This window comes from Halyomorpha halys, unplaced genomic scaffold (genome assembly GCF_000696795.3).
Source record: "Halyomorpha halys isolate HHAL.00 unplaced genomic scaffold, Hhal_1.1 Scaffold397.1, whole genome shotgun sequence".
NCBI lineage: Eukaryota > Metazoa > Arthropoda > Insecta > Hemiptera > Pentatomidae > Halyomorpha > Halyomorpha halys.
In genome coordinates, this window is record NW_027115275.1 from 98,375 (window position 1) to 120,382 (window position 22,008).

Below are 22,008 nucleotides of genomic sequence, written 5' to 3' on the forward strand. Positions count from 1 at the left end.
TAAAATCAAGCAATTCATCATACATTCCCGATCTCCTTAAATCAAATTAAATTTCCACTAAACCCATTCCCGGTCTCCTTAAATCAAATTAAATTTCCACTGAACCCATTCCCGGTCTCCTTAAATCAAATTAAATTTCCACTGAACCCATTCCCGGTCTTCAGACTTATGTGCAACGGCCCACTGAACCGCAGCCTTTGACAAATCTTTGCTTGTTAGGTCCTCCATTCATTAGAATTACATTCCGACGGCCATTAGTCGATCTAGTACTCTTCCCATCTTCAAACCCCGTCCATTCCATCACTTCCTATCTGTCCTGTTCCACAAGGATTGAAATTGATCCTTCATCATTTGCAGTCAGAATTTTTAAAACTAATGTATATATACTTTTCTTATCCTTTTCAATCACCACCTTAATTTAGTAACATTGAAAGTATAATCATTTCTGTTTAAAAGCTTAAAAGTTACTTAATTAGGATTGGTTATAATTCTTTTTTTATATTAATTTTTATTGGTTAATTCTTTTGTTCTTATTTATTTTGCTCTGTGAATATAAAATCTACCATTGTATTATTATTATAATCTTGTTCTATTGAGACGTTTCCCAGAATAAATAAACAAATTATTACTTTAGTTAATTGTTAATTCATCCAAGACCTTCCTTGGGTTATTAGTTGTGCAGTTTACGGTCATTTGGGTAGGCACGTCAACACAACAATTATACGGAGGTCAATAATGAATGAGAAATACATTGTTTTTCTCATGGATGTTTTAAAGAAAATTTAAAATAAACAAACATTTGGAAAATTTTGAAATTGATTCGAAATGGAATAAAGATGAAAGCAATTTATTTATACCACAAATAAACACACACACACACACACACAAAAACAACAAGTTCAAGTAGTTTCAATTTATTCTTCAAGTGTTTTGGCTATTGATAAGAATCATATTTTTCTTTTTAGGACAATGAGACAAATACTCCACAAATATATCGTTGTAGATTCATTTTAAATCTATTTGTTCCAATTACAAACAAACAAATATCAGTGTGTGTAATTGTATAAGTATATAGGCATATACATATATTTATAAATGATATAAATTTTAGTTTCTAATCCTAACATACATTACGAATCACCATTATGTTACAGTAAAGCTACGAATTCATCATATACACAGGATATTGTGGAGAAAAAAAAAAGATTTTAGAATATAAATTCTACACATGCGGATTTGAGAACTAAAAAGTAAAAGTTAAAAGAAGTATTGCTTTATTATTTTAAACAATTTAAACTTACCTTAGGATATGACCACATTTTGCTAAGGCTATAAAATGAAATATGACCCATACTTTGTTAACATCCACTATTATACAAAAAATGTTTAGTTAGTAAATGCAGCCCCTAGCTTGAACCTTAGTGATTTCAAAATATTGCGACTATTAATACTTCTCCCATAAATTAAATTTATACAGCAGCAACCTATAGTAAAGAAATTAGCAAACAGCTCCAATTTTGATAAATTATAGTTGATTGCTTTAATAACAGGCAACTCTGCACGCTATCAAAATCAAAAGGGAAAGCGACATCCAACGGGTACAAACATCAACGTTCAACTTTTCTAAAGCAGAGCTATTTAAAGAAAGACTTTCATATCTCTCCACAATAGCTCGGAGCTGTAAATGTAAAAAATATGTTATGTTCTTACCATCAAAAACTCACATGCCCCAACATAGTTCAATTTTTTTTGTAATCATTTATTTATTGTTATTTACAACTGTATAACATACATACAACAAGTAAATTTGCTGTAGGTGACATAGTGACATGATACAAACATGTGGAGAATCTATCCATTGATAGAACTCCAATAACATTTCTAGAGAAGATCCCGAGGCCATCTTCTTAGTTCAATTTACATACAATTTGCATTAATTTTCTTCGTTTTATTATTGTTATATTAGCATACTTTTACAATGAATAAGTTTTTCAATATACATTAATTAGAAATATGTTGTGAAAAAAAAACACTTTTTCCTTAATAAATTTATTTTGTTCTCGTTTACATTTCTAAATGACGTTTGGAAGAATTTTCCGCATCTTCATGAATCCAATAAGGTATTATGAAGGTTATGTTCCAGTGTATAAGGAAAAAAGCTCCATTTCAGCTTTCAAAAGTCTTTTGTTTTTAACTTAAAATTTATTTTTAATCATCAGTTAGGATTCTGAACATCTCACTCCACTATCCTGCAATGCCATCGTGTCGTGGATTGTCTAGCCTTCTTTAGAGCTAGGGAGTCTTTTTCGATGTAGAACTGGATTTTGATTGAGTCTGACACCAAGGACTGCGTTACAAACTTCGTAAATTCCTACCTCCTACATACTTTCTCATTATCCGTTCTTTTCTCATTGATAGATCATTCAAAGTAAACCACAATGGTTCCTATTTATTCCTCATCTCTCAGTCCACTCGTGTTCCTCAAGGTAGTATACTCGGTCCCATCTACATAGTATATACAGCTGATATCCCCACCAATCCTAACACTATCCTCACCACGTATGCCGATGACACATGTGTGCTCACAGTTAATAATAACCCTTTAATTGCATCCGAAACTCTCCAATCCGATATCACAACCCTTGAAGAATGTTTTCAAAATTGGATGATTAAAATAAATACCATCAAATCACCTTAAACCTTCGTCGTAAACCTACCGAGTGTCCTACAGCATTCTTTAACAATGTTGCTCTTACACCTGTAGTACAGATCCGCTACCTTGGCCCACATCAGGACAAACTGCTAACTTCGAATCCTTACACAAGACTGCAAAGAAAGTAAACTGTTTTATGATTCCGATTATTACAGGATTTACCAGCCAAACGATTTAAACATCAAATTAATTAAAAAATACTGATCTACATAACTATAATAAGATTTACATGGCTGTACGGAATTTGGGGCTCCACTAAACCTTCGAATTTCTCTCGTATCCAATCCTTACAATTCCCTCTCAACAAATAATCCCTCGTAACATCGTCAAGGATCCTTACTTTGTCACAAGTAAAATAATGCAAACTTACTTTAATATTCTATAGGTAACCGATCAAGCCCGAACCAGATACTAGTGGTTCTACTATAAGCTCCCTAACCACTCAAACTAGTTTATAACCTTGCTTCCTCTTCCATTCCTGACAGTCTTCTGAGACGCCTGGACAGAAGAAGGCTTCGAGACCTGCTAATGTAAAAACGTCATTACGGTGCTACCAGTGGGTAGTTTCTCTACAAGCCTGTATCATTCCATTATAACTGAGATCAAATTTACTAAATATATTATAATTTACAGTTGTAAATAGCAATAAATAAATAAAATGTTTCTTAAGTCGTATATCCGATATACGGGTCATATGGTCTCGTATATACCTATATGGATATCATAATGTAGGAATATTAGTAGTGTTAGCGATAGATAGTTTCTGTACATGTCTTTATCAAACATTTATGATCTTACATCAAATTTACTAGATGTATTTTCATGTAAATACAGTTGTAAATATTAATAAATAAGTAAATAAAATAATTTTTACTTAGGGTTCGGAATTCAGGCATTAGTTGCAGTTGCCGCATACCACACAAATACAATACATAATCATCTATTAAAAATATAAAATAATTTATAACCTTTATCTTTGAATGAGTTGTATTTGATATTTGACAAAATAAATTCACAAAAAGTTAATTTCTAGTTTTTCGGATAAAATTTTTGATTTTTTAAAAAAATATATGTTTAGAATCATAAGACGTACATATGCCTGCCAGCAATCAAAATAAAGGAAATTTAACTTTCTATAAAGTAGTTTATGACATATATTTTCGTAGGGGTAGTAGTTTTAAGATATTCCCATATAAATATAAATTGGGCACATGAAAATTTGTCTGAATCAATCTAATTAAATCAATTTACTTTAGCAAATATCATGAATACTACTATTCCTGCAAAGATAAACTTCTTAAACTACTTTATAGCCTATTAAACTAGCTTTAATTTGAGTGATAATATACATCTGTACGTCGAATGGTTTTTGAGATATAGATTTCTCAAAATAAATTGAGTACAACATTTGTATGAAATGTTGCTTTTTTTAAAAAGCCATATCTCGAGAACTATCGAACGTAAATAGCTCTATTAGGGCTCATATTTTAGAAAATTTACTCTTATTTAAATGACATTCTCTTAGGTTTTCTTGTGTTGTTACTATTTTTTAAGATATAGAGCTTCGAATGAAAAATTATTTTTTTTTATCGTTTTGAAACAGCCCCCATTTTTTATTCCCCTTACCTATACTTGGCAGACTCGTCAATTTTAACTAGTAATCATACATAGTTTTCATTAAAATAATCGAAAATTGGGGTGAGATAACTGCCTTTTTTCTCTTCTTGGGCTCTTGTACTAATATCATGAATATTCAAAACCATATTTTTTACACTATCATTCTCTTGAAGGCAGTCACAAATATTTTTATTAGACATAAATTCATGGAATAACCAATTAAATCAGCAAATTCAACCGAAATAATTTACTTAATTCATTGTCAATTAAGGATTTTTCAAGAAATCATGCATGGGTATTATAATGAGGTCGATAAATAATTATCGAACGTAAATCAAAACTGCTATTTTAAAATATTATATTAAAATGCAAATTTATTGGTGTCCGAGAACCGCACGGCCTTCGCCTCTATCTCTTGGCTATCTCGTATATTCCAAATTAGGGAGAGAAAAAATTATCAATGGATCGACATTATATCTTTAAATTACCGATATTGACCTTATTTTTTTTTAAAATTTTAATATTAAAATTCATTCACGGCAATTCATAAGGAATATTTAAATCGGTTTAATGAAAAATATAAACAAATTACTAATGATGGTTATAACAAAAAATAGTAATAGTAATAAAAATAATCAAAACTTACTCTAATCCAATGCGGTCGATAATTGAAATCGATTGATGTCACCTTGATATTTAAGATTATTGGACTCTTTATTTCGGCCACAGTATAAAGGTAGATTGTTATGTTAACACTGAATTAAATCTAGAGCAATACTAGTTGCAGATCATAACACTTGTACCAACACTACTGTAGCGTCGGTGGTGTTTATCAGGAAACTGTATGTTTAATTGGAAAAACAAAGGAGCCAAAAAACTCATCAATTCAGATCCAGTTCCATCTAATACGAAATAGTAAAACCCTTAATTCTACTCCATATAAATTGGGCCAGAACTGTAGTCTGTTCCAGGAGTCAAAAGAAATCGAGTAAAAAGAGAGTGTCGATAAGGTGTGCCTATACGCTCATTTAATTGTAATTCCAGCCTAGAATAAGTCGTACTTATGTGTATTCTAATGAGAGAACGGGTAGGGGGAATAAAAATGGGGGCTGTTCCAAAAAAATAAAACAAAAATTAATTTTTCATTCGGAGCTCTTTATCTTAAAAAGTAGCTACAATACAAGAAAACCTAAGAGAATGTCATTTAAAGAAGAGTAAATTTTCTAAAATATGAGCCCTAATAGAGCTATTTACGTTTAATATATGCAAAAATAAATTGATTTATAGTTCTTCGGACAAATTTTTATGTGCCCAATTTATATGCGAATATCTTAAAAACTACTACCCCTACGAAAATATGTGCCATAAACTATTTTATAGTAAGTTAAATTTATTTTATTTTGATTGCTGGCACACATATGTACGTCTTATGGTTCTCGACATATATATTTTTTAAAAAATCAAACATTTTATCCGAAAAACTAGAAATTAACATTTTATAAATTTATTTTGTCAAATATCATAAATACTACTACTCATACATAGATAAAGGTTATAAAACATTTTATGGTAAAATTAACTAGCTTTAAATTAAGTGCTGACTAATATATGCACATCATATGGTTTCTGAAATAAAGTTTTTTATAAATCAAACTTACTATCTGAACAACTATAAATCAATTCATTTTAGAAAATATCATAAAAATTGAAAATAGGTCTTAAATTATTTTATATTACATTAAACTAGCTTTAATTTGAGTGCTAATAGACATCAAAATGTCACATAGTTTTAATAAATAAATTAATAAACCCACATTTCATACACTCCACACTTTTTTGCAGGGAGAGATTAAGTGTTTCTACCTCTTCTGTCCACTTTCCCTAATTACAGTAGTGTTTAACTCCAACTCCCAGGTATGTACCTAACCTCATGAAGGATCAGAAACCCACTGTATTGAGGTCAATTTGCCCCATGAGGACCTCCCGATCCCAGAGCCGATTCACAGCTGATATAAACGTATATTTTCGATCAGCGGCCGAACAAGAACCTAGGAAATACGACACCGTACAAATGTTATGCTGAAATGTTCTCAAATAGATTAGTTTGTAAAGAAACTTGATATTATAATGAATTTATTAGCAATAATTAAAAATAAAAAGTTAGTAAGCTAAATAAGTTTGTAATATTATAACATAACAAATCAATCTACCTTCCCATGTCCAAGTATCAGCAGGAAAGAAAACGATGAGGTTATACTAAATGCAAGTATATTCCATCTCAAATTAACAAACTAATTTGTGTCGCAGGATTCTAGGGGTCTGCTTGTAATGGCTATGAGGTTCGCGCATGTTAATGGAGTTTACGTAGGTACCAAAATTATAAGATAGCAAAAATGTGTCGGACTTCTGGATCATGCTCTTAAAATACGTATCTATCAAAATAGAATGGAAACACACCAAATTTTAACCCTACCATAAAAGTGACTTTTAATGTTTCTCAACTTACTCTTCCATCTGTTGTATATGGGCGATTTTTAAATAGTGGGCAATTTTCACGTATAAATTTCGAAAATTAAAAAAATCTTAATCTTCATAGGCCCGCTATTGGCTAAAATCACCATCGAGCAAAAGATCAACGCAAGATCTACTTATAAAATTTTCAAATTACTGTCCAATTATTATTTTTATTTGATAAATAAACAAATTTAACGTCAAATAGGCATTGTCGGAACTCACGAAATTATCATAAAATTTAAAGTGAATAGATAAAATAAGAGGAAAACAATTTAAAGAATACATTTTAAACTGAACACATCGAAAGTGACGTTTTAACTACTAAAAGGATTTTTATTGCTTGTCAATAGCTGATATAACTACTTTACCAAGTGTTTGTTTAAATGAGGACTAAATACAGGTTTTTCCCAAGGACAGTCTTTTGTTCTCGTATCTTACAACCAAAAGATTAAACGCGTCAAGTGTTTAAGATCCATAATTTCCAAATAGAATATCAAACACTATTCACTATAACTATTTTTGGAGTAGAGATTAATTTTAGATAATTATTACTATTTATGTATAAATTAATTATATTTATGTGCTTTACATCATTCTATGATCTTATATGTTGGTAATTAAATTTTGACTTTTCAGCAGTTATATAAGAATGTATTTCACTATACGTATATATAAGTTGCTTTATTTCTGAAAAAAATGTTTATCAATCTGAGAAAAAAATGTCTCTCTTTTTCGTTTCTTTTGTAAATTATCGAATTCTTTCTTAGTTTATATATATATGTTGAATTGAACTGAGAGCCTCAGTGAAAGACTTTCCTCTTGCCAGGTATGCGCTGTGAAAATTATTTTTGGGTTGGAAAGATTATTTACAGAAATATATTTGTAGTATTCATTAAATAAAATGAATATACATATATGAACAAAACGAAGGAATTATAAAAAAAATTAATTTTATGCATTAATAAAAAAGGAAAAACAGCTTAATACTTTGCAAACACTTAAAACTAATTTTATAATAAAAACCAAAATAAAAATGTCTTCAACGTCCCTTGAGCAAATGTTTGTGAATGTTTACATTTAATCTCACCAGATGGCAGCTGAGAGTTCTGGAAGCACGCGGAATAGGGGCCCCCAGTGTGAGAGAAGTGGCTTGGCCAAAAGTCTACGATGTTCTTACCATGGAGCCTGCGAAGTTGCGGGGAAAACTAAAACTGCAATAACAATGCCATCATAGCTAACAATCGTGGACTGCCTCTCCTTTCTCGTCAAAAGATCGCATCGCTTTTGTTTACAATCACGTTTTCTTTTAGTTAAGAATAATCCTATAGACAAAATAAATCGATTTCAAAATTTGACTAAAGTAATAAAAATCATAATGTTTTTAATTTAATGTTGCTTCAACAGATTGGTTTCTTTTGTATTTATTTAATTCTTTCCGGCTTTTGTATAAAATACTTTATATTTTTCTTATATCATCATAAATGGCCGAAGAAATGGACATTTATATTTATTGGACGTAAAATGCTCTAATCAGCCGCTTTTTTTTTTTTTTTTTTACGTTGTGTTGAGTTACAAGAATCATTCTGAACTGAACTGTAACTTTAATACCAAAACTAAAAAAAATCACCCCAATTGACAAGAATTAATCAATTCAAAAGGTTTGTTGGCCGTCCGTAGCTCAGTGGTTAGACGCAGTCACCATTCTGAGATCTAATGGCGGTGCCGGTTTGAATCCGGCCTTGAGGAGTTCACTTTTTTTTATTGGGACGCGGTCCCACAAAATGAAACACTTGGCTCCCAACCATGGTTAGGCAGTATAGGACTCCAACAATGGGGGGAAAAAAAAGTTTGTTATTGAACGCAATATACCAAAGTTTATTTATGAATCATATAACACTATTAAAGATCTGTTCCAGATTCTTTATCTTGGACTACACCTTAACAAACGACTATCCTGGAATCCTCACACAAGACTGAAAAGACAGGAAACTGCACGCAGATTCCGACTATTACAGCACTTACTAGACAAACTGTCTAAACTTCCAACTCATTACCAAAGATTGATCTACATGACAATAATAAGGCCCATCTGGAAATACGAAGTTGAGCTTTGGGGCTCCACTAAACCTTCGAATTCCTCTCTTATCCAATCCTTACAATCCAAAATCCTTCGTAAAATCCTCAATGCTCCTTATTTTGTTACTAATAAAACCATCCATAAAGACCTAAATGTTCCTTGTGTAACCGATCTAGCCCGAACCTGATATTATTCCTTCCATAATAAACTTCCTAACCCCCAAACCCACTAGTTTCTAACCTTGCTTCCTCTTCCATTCCTGACAATCCTCTGAGGCGCCTGAAAAGAAGATGGCCTCGTGACCTTATATTGTAAAAGGTTTTTAGAGTTCTACTACTGGGTAGTTTCTCTACATGCTGTATCATTATGTCATTAAGATCAAATTTACTTGTATTTTTTATACATTTGTAAATATCAATAAAAAAAAAAAATCTGTTCCAAGAACTTTATGGAACATGTGTTGTTTTCTCTCCCAAAATCTGCACTACGCGTGCTCCGTTCAGTTCTTGACAGTCCAAAGTTATTGTCGGAACAGACCTTAAGTATTTTATAACATGACCTTTATTTTTGACTGCCCATAGTTGCTTGCATGATTGATGAATTCCATGAATGGCTCACCGAACCTAACGAGGATAAATAAGTTACTGCTTTAAAAAAATGGGACTGGTTGTTCCAGAAGAATAAAACTAAATTTGTGAGGAACTATAAAGGACGGACAACAAATACTTTACCTATCTTTATTAATTTTAATTATTTATTTCTTAGCAAAATTGAAATAACATTGATCATTAGCGGGATGAAACTATGAAGGAAATATTGTTGATAAGAACCATTCTGTATATTTGAAATTTGTATTACTTTTAAAATAAAATGTCATATAAAAAAAAAAATTATTTTCTCTGTAATATCACATAATTTGAGCGTTTTTATTCATTTTAATAATTACTTATATTATTAATAAATAGTTAATTCATCACCTAGAAAAAGTCTACGACAATCACAATTTATGACTTTCGAGAATTTTCGTATTGCAAATAAATCGGTTCCTGCAATAACATTTTTTATTAAACTGTTTAAAAATAATAGAATTCTATTATTAATTAATGCATTAGTAAGCATATAGTTCAGTGATTAGAAGTTTTTATTTATATATCTATGTGTAATTTATTTATTGAATACACTCATTGCTCATTTTTGACGAGGATATGACCATTATGTAGTACCAGGAAATTAATATTTGCAGTAAAATGCATTTCACGATACTTGAAATACGTGTAATTAACAGGTGCCCAGTCCTGGAAGAATCCAGAGAATTTACCTTGGAATACATTAATGGAGGTATAGAATGTATTGGTAAACATTTTAGTCAGTAACGGGATTAATCATCCTATCATGATTAATTGAAATTTTATCTGATGTGTTCGCTAACACAGCTTTCCTTGTATTACCGCCAAGTCCAACTTTATATTGAAAATCTTAATACAAATACTTAAGGTAAAGACTTCGAATTATTCAAAATACCATTACTACTATTATCATTACTAGTACTAATATTTATTGTGTATATTATTTTACCATTATGTTATTTTATTTATTTATTTTTCATACAGATAGTTTGACTATGTTCATCTTGTCTATTCTTTTGTTTGTATATATTTTAAGAGAGTTTTTTTTTTTTTTACTTTATTTTTATTTATTTTTTTTATTTTATTTTTTTATTTATTTTTTTATTATTTTAGTATGTATGAGATCATTCATTACTATTACCTATTGCCCACAACTGTGTGGCAGATTGTAATATCTATCAATAAATAAATCTATCAAGTAAAAAAAAAAAAAAGGACTAATATTAGCCAACTCTGCCTTTGGCTAATGATACTATGACTTTGATGTCGGACAGACCAATAAAGATACTAAATACCTACTAATAAAAAAATAGAGGATCTCCGTGGTAACCTGTGCACAATATGTTTAATATCTAGTGTAGCCCGAACCAGATATCATTCCTTCCATTATAAACTCCCTAACCACCCAAAACCACTAGTTTCTAATCTTGCTTCCTCTTCCATTCCGGACAATCCTCCGAGGCACTTGTTGAAAAGAAGATGGAGACTTGCTAATGTAAAAATTTCATCAGAGTTCTACCAGTGGGTAGTTTCTCTACACGCCTGTATCACTCCATTATAACTGAGATCAAATATACTGAATGTATTATTATTATGTAAAGTTGTAAATTTCAATAAAGATTTTTTTTTTAATTACTAGTGAGTCCCTCAAGATTTTTCTTACCTTTTTTGCCACTAAATCCAATACAACCATTGTGTTTTTTTTATGATTGAAACTAGATTTTGTGCATCAGTCTCTTGTAATTAAAATACTAATTTTCTATTACCACATAATAAAATTTTCAAATATTATTAACCCATCATTTTGAACAATAATATTCCAAAAATAAGAAAGTTTATTCACCTTATATAACATGGAAAACATCAACAAAATGATTTACTTACTATTAGACTTGTGAAGGTAAAATTTAAAAAAAGATTCGCATCATTTCCAGGAATCAGAAAGTAGGGGAATCGGTCTTTTTGTTTTTCAACTATTTTCAATAAATACTCTAGTTAAAAATTAGAAAAATTTAATTATATATTTTATTGTAATTTATGTAAACAAAAAAAATGTATTTTATTTATTCTGAAATGGCCACTGCATTTCATCTAGACGTGTTGGAAGGTACAAAATAAACAAAAAGTATCTCTGTATGACATGAAGAAAATAAAAAACATGTTCTTCAACTTCTTTAAAGGCGCGCCCCTACTGAGTCAACTATTCATTAGCACCAGCAGGAAGCTTTGTGAAGACAGTTGGCAACACTGCTCGAAGGCTAGCTGGGCCGGGTGATTTGGAATTTAAATAGATTCAAATATGCAAATTAACCACCGTACTATGTTATTAATGCTGTATTTTTATTTTTTCCAGCCTCCAACATCTGAGCAATATTAAAGCTCACTAACAAAACAGATTTAATCTACCTGGAGTCGTGGTTGTACTTAAAAATATCTTGATTATGGAAAGTTTGTTCTGCACACTTATATTTATGTCAGAATAGATAAGATCATTTTGTTGTCTGGATTCTAGAAGAGCATTTGAATAGTTGTCGGAAGACATTCAAGAAGAAAAGTTTGTATGCAGTAGTTGTACACAGTATGCTATAGCTACTATATCTTCTACATTCAGATGAATAAATTTTATCTTATACTACCCTGTAGGCTGAATTCTGTAACTAAATGAAGATCCCACTATCAATTGCATACACCGTATGGTCGAGAAGGATCAGCGTATGAATACATATATACTAATATCAAAAAATACTGCCCACTTGTATATATTCATATATAATATTAAAATAAATTTCTTATATTGACAACTTAATATATATATTTGGTTCCCAGTATAGTCAATTTATTATAAAACTTAAAAGCAAATGGTGAGCGAAAATGCTCCAATTAAAATTTTGTTTTATCCCTTCAACCGTTGCAAACCGTTCCAGACAGACCGTGTGCTTGAAGTGGTGGTAGTTGAATACATTATTATATTTAATTTTTGTTATATTTGATTTTTATTACTGAAATTTTTAAATAATTATTTTTCTTTTCATAATTTTTATGTGACCTTATATTATTTCTGTCTTAAATTATTATATTTTTGAAAATAAATAATTAAATAAATAACAAAAAGGGAATATGTGTATCTAGACGTGGATATTTATGAAGTATTAAAAAACGGATTGATGCTCTATTAACCATCATGCGTAACTATTACTAATATATACCTCAAGAAATAATGTAATAAGTGTAAATATGACTAGATATTATTTTATTTTTATTACTATTTTAATTATATTTTCATGAACATAGTTTCATTATGTTCATTTTCTTTATCCTTCTGTTTTTATATATTTTAAGAGAGATTTTATGTACTGTATTTTATTAATGTTATTTTTTTTTAAACCTGAATATGATCAGTCATCACCATAATAAACACCAAATCGTAATGAGAACTTTAGAAAAATATTCAGTGTTCAATATTGCCCAATTATTAATTTTAAGATTAATTTTCACATAATATTAACCCCCTTTTTTAAAAAAAAATAAAGTACATTAAATATATCAAGCCATGGCAATGATAATTCTAACCTCTTATTGTTTCTTTTCCGGCCGACCTGTGTGAAATGAACAGTGAATGTGGAGGCTAACACCACGTTTATAACTTCAGGGCTACCACACATTTCAAATTCTGGAAGTCATTCAAATTTATCTACTTTCTGTTTTTATTTTGAGACTTTATTTGAACACGACAATGATTCTTTTTACTGGGACACATTTTAAAATATTCTACAGTAAAATGATATTGTTATATGATAAGGTGATAACAGAGTCCTAATTTGTTGAAGGTAGGTTCTGTTTTTAAGTTGTAAATGTAAGTGAAGGAAGGAAATTGTATTGTAAAAAAGTTTTAAATCGAAGATATAAAAATGTTTTTAAAAAAGTTATGTAAGTAAGAAATCTTAAAAACACTTTTTGTAGGAGGTATCCTTGAGAATGGCCTGAGGGCCGAAACGTTGGAGAAATTTTAAAGAATAAAAGTTGAGAGGAAAAAAAAAAAAGGATCAAAATTGTTTTAAATTAAGAATAGATTAAACCACTCTCAAACAAGCATATATAAAAAATAATTATTCTACAGTATCTTTTAATACAATAAATAATTTTTATAAGCTTTCAATTAAGACCTTACGTATTATTTTAATAGAAATATATAACTTTATAAAGTTTTCCATATAGATATACTTTGAAAACAATAAAGTAAAACTGAAGGGATTATATAACTCTTGATGAGATTGTTTTGACTGCAGTAGTACTTGGAAACAGGATTTTTTTTTCTTTTAAGTGCTTATGCTCTAGTTTTATTATTGTTTTCATTACTGGTTGTTATTAAAAAGCGTGGATATTGCATTTGCCTACTCACTTAGCAATTTCCGTCAATTAATTGAATTCGTTTTCTGTTAATTAAATTAATTAAATGGTTGTAGAATCCAGGAAAATAATTATAATTTTAGCTTACAATAAATATGATTTTATTTAAATGTTACGAACTAATTCTAAAATCAAATTGAGTGGAATTCCCTTTATATATAGGTTATGGAATAAAAACGCCTGTACAAACATATAATGAGAAAAAAAAACACGTTAAAAAAAATTCCTATAATTTTTTTCGTGATAAAAATAATGAATTGCCATTGATAGCAAAATTTCTCGAAAGAGCGAAAAAAAAATTTACATTCTTATCGCAGTTCAGATATCATTTTTTCGGAGCTATAGAAATAATTCGTTCATCATATTGCTGTTTTACTTTAATGGTGAAACATCTGACAAAAAAAAAATTTTTTTTTAATTAGGTATTTTACTTATTTGAAAGATTGTCCTTCTCTTTTTCAAATTAACTTGTTTCTTTTCACTATTAGAAGACAATTGTTTGTTTTATTTAAGTGTACCAATATCATTATTTTTTGTTATTAATTTTACTTTCCTCTTTTATTAAGAAGCATTATTCTTATCAATTTATTTTATTATTATTTTTTTTCTTTTAATAAGAACATTGTATATAATTAGGGGTGTCATTTGTATGACTATACCCCCTCATAATCAACTGTTAAAAACATATATATAATATAAGTTATATCGACCATGTAAGGCCCACCAGGCCGATTTGGTATAAAAATAAAATGATAAAAAAAAGATTGAACCGTGGACTGGGGTTGCTTTTTCTACTGAGGTGGTTACTTCTTCCTACAGACTGTTCCAAGCTAATAGGTATGCGACAGTCACTCCTGTTTACGGTACAATCCATGAAATATGTCAATCACAAAATAAAATTTAAAAATTTGTTGTTAGATGTGCAACTATTATAGCAAAGTAGTGATATATTATTTATAACATAATTTCAAATAATCGATAAAACCTTTGTAACATAGGCTCCAAAGGGGGTCCATAAGTTCTAAAATATTTTAATTTAAAGATTTTTTTGAAATTATCGAAAAAGTTTTTTAAAAAATGCCTCATAAATTATCGAAAAAATTAAAAAAAAAAATCCTAAATTTATGGTGTTACAGTATCTGGTCAGTTTTTTTTTTTTTTTTTTTTTTTTGTTAGGTGTACCTCAGGAATTTCTCAAGTGCAATAATTAATAAATTATGATATGTACAACACAATATATTTATGGCGTTGAAGGACCAGAATTGCTGTCATTAAATTGAATAAATATCTCTATTATTTCAATTTTTCTATTTTATTTTATTATTGATTTCCATTTCTTTTTTTAATTTTATTTATCGATGTTTGAAAGAGAAATTCCAGTAATCTAGTGCAGTTTTTGTTTAATGTTCCTTTTCATCAAGGGAAGGTTTAAAGATAATGAAATCTCCGAATTCTCAAGCAGGAAAAAATGAACAAAATTGAGCGTTTTTGGTTTTTAGCTCAGAAATCAAGCGTTTTTTCACAGGTTTTGTACATCATTCGATTTTTCAAAATGTCAATTCAACTAAACACAAAAAATATAAATAAAACTATCGACTGCGTTCCTTAAATTATAATTAAACTATCGGCAGCTAGCAAATAAATAAAGGCTTTAGCCCTTCATATATCCGAAGGTTCAATGCCGATACTACCAGTCACACTGGCTACACATATCCAGCCAATGACGCCCGTCCAAAGACAAATCCACCTGATCAATCTTGATGTAATCCTCCCACCTACGCTTTGGTCTACCGACGCTTGGAATAATCAGCCATTGCAGCAATAAAATCAATAAATATATATTATGGAAGAAATTAATAAATAACTAAAGAAGAATCATATTCTCGTCATTTTCTATCATACTTTATTTATGCATTTTTTCACTCTCTTTGTAAATTGTTGTAAAACAACGAGAGTAGATGACAAACATGTTTTACGCCTGTAAATTCTACAAACCAACGTTCAATTAGTGCACTTAATTATTATCACAATAATTATGTCATAATTGAATGAAGCAATGATCGTCATTGGTCAATGATCCCGATATCTGACCCATAACTAACCCGGAAAATAGGGACGTCCTTTAAATGGATCTTTCGATGATTAAAAATCAGAACGAATTAGCGAGATACCTGGCAAGTATAATTACGCAGTGAACTCACTAAAAAATAATATTTTTATTATTGCAATAGTTCAATATATCAAAAATTTATTTATACCTAGACTAAAATGGAATATTCGAGGAATAATACAAAAATAATAAAGGTCTAATATAATCCAGTTTATGTTTTTATCTTTTGCCTGGGAAGAATCAATGCACAAATTATTTAATTTTTTAAAAATTTAATTAAACGATAATTAAGATAATATAGTAATAAACGTCAATTATTGAAAATAGGAAAAACATAAGGAAACCTATATTAATGAAACCAAAAAGGATGACATCTGTGTGCACTTGAACCGGTTTTGGTGGCAAAACGGGATAAGATTTCGTCATTTATCGATTCAAACACGACTGGAATTCGAATGAATTATTATCGAAAATCAAAATATTTTTTACTATACACTAGAATCATTAATTTCTAAACTTTGCTAGTGTGTAGGGAACCACAATTTTTAAGTTACATTCAATTTAAGTTCAAAGGAATTATTGAGTCACGAGTAATATTAATATTGTAAGTAATATTTTTGTAATTATAGAAATTTTTTTTTATTTTTAGATTATGGTATATACTTTTTATTTAAGTTTTTTTTAATATTAATTTGTGAGGATTCGGCTCAATAATTCATTAATTCCAGGAAAATGTATTAGTTCTTTTAGAAAATAAACCATTATTTATGTATAAAATATAAAATCAAAATTTTAGTTAAATAATAATATAAAATCTGTTTTTTATAATCTTTTCAATTTCTTGAGACTGGTTATTATTGTTTAAATATAATAAATTTTATCTAATTTAAGTCTCCAAACAATCCATATTTTTTGCAACGTTTCTGCCATCCTCAAGGACAATCTATCACAAAATAGCTTTTATTATACAAATATTATATTATTTTACAAAATAGCTTAAATATAATTTTACATTCACATAAATTTTTAAAAACTTTTTTGTATGCTATTCTGGCCAGGTCAATATTTCAGTAAACATTGCTCTATTAAACGATAGAACATTAAGGAATCATATTAATTTATTAATAAGCTATTCTTAGCTTATGTCTAATTATCTATTTTATCAATTTTTCATATTAACATTAAAACTTTTAATTATAATCAATTTAAACATTAATTTTTTTCTTCTTTAACTAATGATATTTATATTCGAAATTGTTTGAAACGAAACGTTGGACTTATAAAGAGATATAGATTGTTTTGAGATTTAAGTTGCATAAAATTTATTTTATTTAAACAAATAAATTTGTTGTTTGAAGTCTATTTTGTACTGTTAGAGTCCGACTCCGAATAGTTCAAAAGATTAAAGTAAATATTTTTTCTAAATTGTAGATTCATAAATTTGCTTATAAAATGAATTAATTATTTTATTAATTTTGATTTTTGGTTTGATGAAGGCTATGGACGTCTTCAATATATATGCCTACACTGTTTGGCTTTTCTAAATACTTTTAACTTTTGAGAAGAGTGTCTGAAGGAGATCTCTTCAACCTTGTCCTGCTGCTGCGATCTATTGTTCGAACTCCGTAGTGCCCTTCCCACCGACGTAGTTCAAACATTTAGGTTCAAGGGCAGTGAAAAATGGGTCAAGATCTACGAATTTTGGCCGTTAAAATGGAAACATCAGTGCATAGAACGATTAAAACAGATGTATAATTGTGTGAGTACATTCTTCAGAAAGACTGAAAGAGGAACATTAAATAATGTTTGTATTCCATCATTCATCTAGTAGTAAAGGAAAAATAAATGATAGGTGGGACAAATGCTCACATAGACGATGTTTGAATTGTTTTTTTCCGTGTTTAATATCTTTTTAACATGCTAAAATTCTAGAAAATCTAAGCTTGCAAAATGCGTTTTTATTTTTTGCAGCCATCATTAATTGTTTTCAAAAACGTAAAAAAATTTATAACATTTCATGCTGGAAAAGAATATGTTATTGTTGTTTTGAAAAATTAGAATAAATAACAAAATGACGGTCAAAGAAAAAAAACTCTTCTTCTTTGACCGCACTCCTTCTTGGACCATCTTCCTTTTTAACATCACCCACGATCAATCATCAATCTTCCACTTTTTTAAAGTTATATGAATTGGCTAAAATATGAATGATCATAGACAGGTGTTTGGGTTCAATAGTTCTTGAGACACAGTCTTTCAAATAAACATCTTCAACCAATTAACAACAAATCAATAAGTTGTGAATTTATATTGATAAATATCATGGGAACATTAACCAACAAAAATACTCAATAGAAACTATTGAAACCTATAATTAGAAACCTTCAACCATAATATGCATATGTAAATCATTCAATACCTGATATATGTACAAGTCACAAAAGATGTTTTGTTATTGATAAACAAAAAAAATTAAATATTTAAAAATTGGCATATCAGAAACTATTCGATATATTGATATCTACTCAAGTCAGTACTCAAATTGAAGCTTTCTCAATGCAGAATTTATGCAAAATGCAAAGTTTATTATAAATACCTCCTTTCACAGTAGCTACAATGTAGTATTTACCAAAGTAAATATCCAAATTTTAATTTTTGGTTATTTGGAAAAAAAAAAAAAAAAGATTTTATAAACATTATTTATGGAACGATTGAAAGTAAATATCTTTAAGGCGGCTTAAATTATAGAAAATAAATACTATATTATGAGCACTGAGAAAAAGTTTAAACTTTTCAACTTTTTTACCACCATTTCGTTATTTATTTAAAATTTGTCAACAGGAAATGTTCCATATATTGATACCAAACAAGATAATTATATGAGTTTTTAAAAGAATTCAAACCACGTCTCTGTAGGAATTAATTCAATCCAAAAACCTTTATCTTTTCTACTAAAAGGGTATCAATATATATTATATATTTCATAAACAATGTATATATATTATATATTACATAATATCCAACCCTAATTACGCTCAATAAAAATACCCCAATTTAATGACGTATCACCCGCGTTAAATTCGGGTTTTACGCGAATGTTTCATACATACAATGATTACATAACCGAGTGCCTCTAATTAACTGTATAACATCAAGAATTTATACAGAAAAAAAAGAAGCGATCGCTTAAAATAAACCTTGACGCGAAGCATTTTCAATCAATATAATGGTTGTATAATGATATTCCAAAATACAATAAGCATACAAATCCAAAGTACAATACAATGTATCTTTCCTAATACTATCCCAATTTAGATATTTTTGATTTGACCTGTATAGATTTAGATTATCTTTCAAATATACAGGAATAAAGTTTTTGGAAATTTATAGTTTTCGAGTTATATATGAATAAATAAACCCATTTAATAAAGTTTTCCGTTGCAAAAATATTTGTTATATTTTTAACATCGTTATTTTCGTTATTTGTATTAAAGTTTACTCCAATGAGCCCGGACGTTTGTAAACAGTAGTAAGAATTATTATTTGAAAGAGAAATAAACAATACTTGTTACATTGCTGTAAATTGGATTTCTTACGTAAAATGGATAATAATTATGTTTTTCACATCAAAAAATACTATGGCGATAACAATTATAACTTAAATTATTAAATCTTCGAAAAACATAATAAATAAATATGACCCTTGACATTCAATAAATTAAAAATAAATACACTTAATTCACGAAAATATATAATATAAATATTTATGAAAATATTTCGGTTCTATTGAGCTTTATAATATCAGGTGTAAGTCGAAGAAGCTGAGGAGTAAAAGCAGGCAATTAGTGTCCTTGTTTAACAGGATGTACAATTATTATTATAATGCATACAATATTATGATTATTTTTAATACTTTTATCATTAGTTTGATAAACAAACAACAGAATTCAGGAGTCCTCTATTTTTAAATGGATTTTAAGACATAATTAAAAATCTTATCAAGAAAATACAGACATATATGAATATTTTTAATTACGATTTTAAATTTTTGAAAAAATAAAATGAGATACTGAATATGATTCCGATATTAGGAAATCGCTCATTTGCTAAAATAGTGCACATCTGACAAAAAAAAATGGTTTTATTTTGAAATAGACGTACTCTAAAGATATTACCGTAGACAGGGATCTCTTTCTCTATATTAGTCCTTCTATAGACTACCCCAAAGCTAGTAGTCAAAAAGTAACGGTCTATGATACAATCTGTAGGACACGTCAGATACAAAACAAAATATTGGAACGTTTGTTATTTTTTCTGAGTGTAATTCGCATCCTAAATTCTAATCTTTACGCATTTCGAATCAAATACTTTTGCTGTTTTGAAGAAAGGCCTGTTTTGAATTTCTTATAATAATATAATGAGAATTATGACTCGAAGAGGAAAAACTATATTTAATTTGTTATTGGAAGATACACGACATAGAATTTTAGTCTCTTAAATATTCAAATATAAATAACCTATCAATATTCGGTTACTTCAGCCATCATCAAACCACTATCTGATTTTTTATATTTCAGTTTTTCTGATGTCTCAAAAGAAGCTTTAAGCGAAAAGTTGTTGTTTGACTGAAACCTTGCTTTGTATTCTTAAGCAATTCAGACACATATTCGAAGCTGACCTATAAGAAATTATTATTAAAAGTTTTCAATTACTTCGGAATAATATTGTGGAACTCATATTTTCACTTAAACAGGATAGCAGGATATCAATAAGAGAAGTGAAGGATTTACCTGTTGGTTGTACAGCGGAGACCGGATTTGCCGGCAGTAGAGGTATACCAGTCTCTGCCATCGCGTATTGGTGACTATACTAAAAACTCTCAACAATTCAAAATATACGACAGCAGAACTCAACTGCTACGAGCCCACTTCTGTGGCTTTGATACCTCGGCACTGCCGGCGAATACTGAGTGGGTTCCCCACTTTCTGGTGATCCCCTCCTAGTGTCGTGTATTCTGCTGGCGGGAGACATCGCGATGTCTTTGGAGTCCTGGAACTGGTTGCGAGCTTCGGCTCAGAACCAATGTATATTAGATCTCAGCTCCTGAAGTTCTTATATACTGTAATACGTAAATACACGTTGTCCTCATACTTACGTCAAATGTTCCATTCTCTGGAATGTGACGTCAAAAAAAGTCGAATTTGATCTAGTCACAAACTTCAACTTGAAAAGTAATAGATGCGTCATTAAAAACATTTTGTTTTTTCCGGATAAGGATATGGTAATAACTAAGCCTCAAGATACTTTTTTCTTTAGTTTGATTATTAATCCACACCGTCAATGTTTTTTTCATTCTACGGAAAAACACGTACTTCGAATTAGTGATAAAATAATTCCACAAATTCTTTCAGGAAGCACTTTTTTACTTTCACTTACCTTTAAACGAAATATATAGTTAGAAGTTTGAATTTTGATTGTGATCGTGTGAATTTTCAACGAAAATTTGAATTTTAACATCCAATTGAGATTGGGTCCAAATAACGACAATTTTGACAAGTCTCGCAAAATTTTTCTGTTTCTGAACATATATTTAATGTTCGTATGCGACTGGGATGGATTTTTTTTTTTTTTTTTTATTTTCAAATAATTTTGTTATACATCCCAGTCTTTTTTTTTTTTTTTTTTTCTGACCTAGAAAAAATTAAACAACAAATTAAATATATACAAAGAAATAAATGTATATACACAGGTATGTACTTGAAGTATGAAGTATGTAACTTGAAATATGAAGTTACATCCCAGTCTTTTTATTTTCAAATCCTCTTTATTGATATATAGTTACGATTACAAATATATGATAATAGAGTGCATATATACAAATTACATACAGGCAAACAAAGTCTGTATGTAATTTGTATATATGCACTGTATTATCATATATTTGTAA

General features: G+C 29.1%; 1 protein-coding gene across 2 annotated transcripts in view; it reads right to left on the reverse strand.

Annotated features, from left to right (window-relative positions):
* Positions 1 to 21,034, reverse strand: part of LOC106682229 (excitatory amino acid transporter 3) — a 70,256-nt gene extending 49,222 nt beyond the window's left edge. Inside the window, exon 1 of one of the 2 annotated variants that reach the window (XM_014422966.2) lies at positions 20,852 to 21,034. In XM_014422966.2, coding sequence (XP_014278452.1) covers positions 20,852 to 20,912 — 61 coding nt within the window. In that variant the 5' untranslated portion in view covers positions 20,913 to 21,034. Of the gene's footprint in view, positions 1 to 4,976; positions 5,117 to 20,851 lie in introns of those variants that run through there. The other variant, XM_067052364.1, reaches the window with a different exon arrangement.
* Between the last annotated feature and the right edge of the window lie 974 nt (positions 21,035 to 22,008).